This window comes from Convolutriloba macropyga, chromosome 6 (assembly GCF_964194025.1).
Source record: "Convolutriloba macropyga chromosome 6, txConMacr16.3, whole genome shotgun sequence".
Lineage (NCBI taxonomy): Eukaryota > Metazoa > Xenacoelomorpha > Acoela > Convolutidae > Convolutriloba > Convolutriloba macropyga.
In genome coordinates this window covers 27,817,878-27,823,433 of record NC_134473.1, presented here as the reverse complement: position 1 = coordinate 27,823,433, position 5,556 = coordinate 27,817,878, and the positions used below count along the sequence as shown (strand labels likewise).

The following is a 5,556-nucleotide window of genomic DNA, read 5'->3' as shown; positions in this document are numbered from 1 at the left end:
ACCTCACTCTTCTGGAGAACTCTCTAATGTCCTCTTTCCCGCCCTCGTCCAAGTTCACGAATTCTATTGTAGCTGTCCTCAGAATCCTGTAGGGTGACATCCTCGGGTCCGAGTACTTTATCATCCTTGCCAGATTGCGGGTTGGTTTTTTTCCGGAATGCGATAGTGACGGGGCATAGCATAAAACTCCTGCATCGCCTAACCAACAAGAAGGGCTGGTATTGTGCTTCGAGCCTAATCATCTGTCTAACCATGTTAATCCATGAGATACGAGAAGTGGGCTTTCCATGAAAATCAGTCTAGAAACAACGCCGACGGGAACTTCTCAGGCCTGCCAGCTGTGTTTTTGACTGACAACTGGTTCTGAGCCACAACCACAGCCTCCGCAAAAAGCTGTCTATCGTTTTCTATCATTGCTTAAATTTGAACACACGACTTCTTCGTCTTGAACTGATTTCCGATTACTCTTCTCACTCAATTGGTTGTAAGTGTACCTGAAGAAAACTAGCCCACCCGGGAGCGCCACTGTAGAATTTGGCTTTTAGACAAGATTTTTAGTCTGGGAGACACTACCACCCGAAAAGCTAATACGAAAGGTTTATTTTTAGTGGAAAGTTTTTCTTGAAAGTCTACTCATAATGGCCTCGGTTTGCTTTGCTTCCGGCTTGGAATCGACTCGGCCGCTCAAAAGTAAAATGGGCTGATTCGAAAGAACAGATAAACAAATTCAGGAAAAAATGAATCGGATTTTAGGCAACAGAAATTAATCCAATTCATCAACACAATTAGATAATCTAAATTGGAATTTATCAAAAGATCCCAATCTTTTTTAGTCAAATTGAACAAGCAAAGTTTTCTGTTCAAATAGCAGCCTCACGAACCTCCAATTATTGGCTCTCGATATGCTTTATGGAAGTCTTTCTTCTATTAAGAAAGACCATATTTGCTCGACAACAACTACTCTCTCTCTCTCTCTCTCTCTCTCTCTCTCTCTTCCCCTCTCTCTCTCTCTCTCTCTCTCTCTCTCTCTCTCTCTCTCTCTCTTCTCTCTGTTATTTTGTTACTCCTCTAGTTTGAACTCCTCTACGGTGTCAGAGTTATTTTGAGCCTCCTACAATTCCGCTGCCACAGCAAACAACTGTGGTATTTTACTATTCCATAGCAACTGTTCGAATCACCACTTATTAGAACGAGTGAACAACAAATTTGTTCAAACCGCTGCTATGGACTACAGCAAATGTGTCTCCCATACGTAATGTTGGTTATGACTTCAAATGAACAATTGAATGACCTGAACGCCTTCTTTATACATTGCTGACTTCTACTCAAGCTATTCAAACTAAAATTTTGAACTCAAGAATTTAAGCCTTTTTGGAAGTTTATTGTCCCCCTTGTTTTTCCAAAAGGCATTTCTTGGTGTTGACAGCTAAAATAGTTTCCCCTATGCATGTACTGTCTTGTCTCTAAATTTCAAATTCCTCAAAATGAATCCGTTTTCACGAATAAAGTTAGATAAAGAACTTCTTTTTCATTCCGCCTGATTTTCCTCAAAAAGGCTCTGATACTTGGGAACAGCAGTATATGATCCAAAGATCCTACAATAAGCTAGTCAAGACATTGTAGTTTAGCTTTTCGTGAACAGAGTTATCAATTTGGTCTTAAACTCGGGAAAAAGTTAACAATTTTGCAGTTAAATATAGAGTTTCAAAATCAACACTCACATTAACAGCCTTTTGAATCTCTTCTCTTCTTTTGATACTTTCATATGAAGCTGGTTTAATCTGCCCTCTCATTGGGCGCGATAAAAAGATAGGAGTGATTGCCATTGGATAGCAAGTGTTCATTGGTGAAAACAACCATTGTTTTAACCCTCCAACCATTGGATGCGTCGTTAAATATAGTCGGTAATTCCCTCTCGATGGGCGCCATGAAATATTTCTAAGAGAGTAGAAAAAGATGAGGGCCTAAAATAAACCTATGATGAAGTGCTTGAAATTTTGGATTCCTTTTTCGGTATAATTTTTCTGTCTTTCAACGGTTTGTCAAAATAAGGTCGCAACTGTAGAAGGTGTTTTGACATCTTAACATTTGCAAATCGGTCAAAGCGTGAATACTGCATCACAACTTGTCGCAATAGTCAAAACTGTCGCAATTAACGCAAGGACGCTATATAAACACCATTCTTAGCACCATATTTTCCATTTCGCTCAAAATAGCTCTCTAATCGCAAACGACAAATCTGCCCAGCACGGCACAAAATTTTTAACTACCGCCTGGGGAAAATACAATGTGGAAATTGCGTAAACGGTAAACATTGACTGATTACTTTGCGTTGCAGAACATACCATATTGTATAACATTATAATCTGCTTAAACCAGCGCATATACATTAGCATTTCTCTTCGCTGCTGTTGTGCGTTAAGTTCATTTTTATGCACTTTGGTATAGATACGCATTGAGGTTAATAAAATCACCAAACCAGATCAGTTATAACTTTTAATATAACTAAATCTCTGCAAGATAGCCGACGAACCTTGACTAAAACTAACCATAATTTTCTTATCTGCAGCAGTCGCGACTATTTGTTTTGTCTATGAGCATTATATGAAATCTTTCTTTTTTCCTACAGTAACAATAATAGTATTCGAAACTATTCAAACTTGAGTTTTATCAAGAATTATTTTGTTTTAAATCTCAGCTTCGTAACTGATTTGAATAGAGGCGTCTGTTGTTATTCGACTCTTATCTTAATGAGTTTTGTACACATATTCAATTTTGCTGTTACACATTGACCTTTGTTTCAGTGAAGCGAGGATAATTAATGGCATATTGCTATTGAAAACCAATAATTCGAAGCTTGCTGCTTCATAACTTGCTTATACTTTAACAGTTTACTTGTATTGCATATAAAAATTATTTATGTGGTAATTTTAGTTTAAATTTAGATGAGCAGTTATCGTTTTTAATCATTACTTTTTGACATTATTTTTTTTCTGATATATAGCTTTAATTTATTGTCCCGTTTTTCTCAACTGTTAATTGTACAACTTTTGCGTTATTGTACCTATTTATCTTAATTACATTGTTAATCAAGTTTAAATTTTACAGAATGTTTCAAACTTCAGTGTACTACTCACATTTTTTCATTTCGGAGAATTTAAACCAAACATACCTGCTTGAGAAATCAACAATCCAAGACACTATTTTCGACACAGTTTTGGATTTAATCGTAACAGCTATGGTCATCCTGGCAACATCGATAATAGCCGACGAGTTTTTGGTTCCAATCCTAGAAGCCATTGCCAGATTTTTCAAAATGCCCGACAATTTAGCTGGGGTTACACTTTTGGCTTTGGGTAACGGTGCGCCGGATATTTTTACATGCCAGGCAGGTTTCACGAAAGGTCCGGACAAAGCAAGTTTGGGAATCGGAGCCTTACTTGGCGCTGCTCTGTTTGATTTTCTCATAGTTTTCGCTGCTGTAACTTTGTGGGCTAAAGAACCATTTAGAAACGTTTCTCGACCCTTTTTGCGAGATTTAATATTTTACATAATTGGTTGCTCTGTTGTTGTTTATGTTGCCATTTACCCTAAGAAGCTAACATGGACTTATACTTTGATAGTGTTTGCTATTTACATAACTTATATTTCAGTAGTTATAGGAGCACGTTATATAAGACAAAAGTATTTATTACGAAATAATCGTACTTTATCAAAATCGCCAAGTTTTAACGAAACACAGGATGATTGCCCGCGTGATCAAAATAGCGACTCAACGAGATCACAAGAAGATGACATTTTTTCACAACATCAAGAAACTGGTCAACACACCGTAGCTGCAGGGGAAAATTCCACTGAAAGTTATGATGTAATGAATCCTTTCGGGTACGCTTATTTAACTGACTCAACATCGGAAAATCCCGAACAGAATTTGTTCACATTTCGTCACGAGTGTTTGCAAATGGTTAAAGATTTTCTACCTCTCGATATAGTAAATTGTCAATCAACTCCGTCGGTAATATTTTCAATTATTAAAGCTTTAATTATCTGCCCAGTGCGTTTATTTTTACACGCTCCACATCTTGTGGATGAAACTTATAGCTGGCACAAATTAACTGTTTGCGTTCAAACTTTCTCAGGTTGTATAATGCTTTCTTACCTGTTACTCGGGAGTTTTATCGCGAACCCCGTTTCTCAAAAGTTTACCTGTCCAATTATCGGAATAATAGCTCTAGGAGGGTTATTCATTTCGTTTCTGACTTATTTATTTACAAAATCGAATAGTCCGCCTAAATTTTACCTTATTTACTGCATCTTCAATTTTCTTATCTGCTTTCTGATTGGTTCACAAATTGTTGATTTTCTTGTTGATCGAGTTTTGGATTTATCGGAAAAGTTGGGCATTAAACCTGGAGTCATGGGCCTGACTATGCTGGCGTGGGGAAATTGTTTGGGCGATATAGCGGCAAACGGGGCAATGGCACGAAATGGAAAACCGCTAATTGGGGTTGCTGCTTGCTTTTCGGGTCAACTTATGAACCTCTTACTAGGGGTCACATTTGCAGGGTTTTACACAATCGCTGATACACATGAGCCCACAATAACTTTCCATTCTAGTATTGAAAACTTTTGTTTGTGGTCTGCGATCATTTTTGTTTCCTTCTTTCATATGATTGTCGCTATTTTTGTCAAATTTAAACATTCAAAACTTTGGTGCTATATTTTTATAATTCTTTATTTTGTGCTTTTGATTCCAATTGTCGTTATATCCCAGTTGAAGCATAAAGAATGGTCTTCCTGGCTGCCATAAAATTGTAGCAGTTCAATTAATATATCATCATTGCTCAATTTGTTCTGTAGTCTCTTTATTTTGATTGTATTAGCAATTTAAAATATTTTCCCTAAGAGAACATTCTGTATTAGCGCAGGCTCTGAGCGTACAAAATAGCGAATCATCAATTTATTTCTCCACACTGCTTAAGTTTCTATGTTTCTTGGCTGCTTTCATTTTAAGACAACTTTGTTAACTAAAAGCATCAACGCACTCAATTTATTTTTTTATCGTGAAGCAGCAACGTTGAAATAACTTTGATTTCCCAGGTCGAGGTGGCCAGACCGAATTGAGCTCTGATCAGACCATCTTCGAGCGCACGCATGTACTCGGTGCGCTCGAATTACATGGTCTGGAGAAGGCTTCGAGCGCACTTTTGTCTGGACAATGGTCTGGAACTTGCCTAATCAGAGGTCATTTTGGTCTGGTACAGTCTAATCAGAGGCAGTTTCAAGGGCACACTAGTCTGACCTGAGGCCAAGTCCAGCGAACTTTTTTTTCAAGTCTTTTTGGTTTTTTACTGACAATTGTTGTCTCTGGTAAAAGTCAACAATAAAGCAGCATTCTGGTCAGAGCTCTATCTAAAAATCTGATGGGTTTGAATATATTATAGCGATATTGATAGATTTGTTCATGTTCAAAATCATTCTCTGATCAGATTATTTTGAACGCACTTTAGTCTAAACAGAGGTAACTTCGAGCGCACTTTCGTCTGATCAGAGGTG

At 37.5% G+C, this 5,556-nt stretch overlaps 1 protein-coding gene across 1 annotated transcript; it reads left to right on the top strand.

Moving 5' to 3' along the window:
- The first annotated feature begins 2,214 nt into the window (after positions 1 to 2,214).
- LOC142340906 (mitochondrial sodium/calcium exchanger protein-like) lies at positions 2,215 to 4,910 on the top strand. Its single transcript, XM_075391677.1, has one exon. It carries the CDS (start codon positions 3,110 to 3,112, stop codon positions 4,808 to 4,810), a length of 1,701 nt encoding a protein of 566 aa, XP_075247792.1. The 5' UTR covers positions 2,215 to 3,109; the 3' UTR covers positions 4,811 to 4,910.
- Positions 4,911 to 5,556: the final 646 nt, after the last annotated feature.

What these genes read in the sequence shown, in the direction of transcription:
- LOC142340906 (XM_075391677.1), top strand. Translation starts at nt 3,110, where the DNA reads ATGTTTCAAACTTCAGTGTACTACTCACATTTTTTCATTTCGGAGAAT.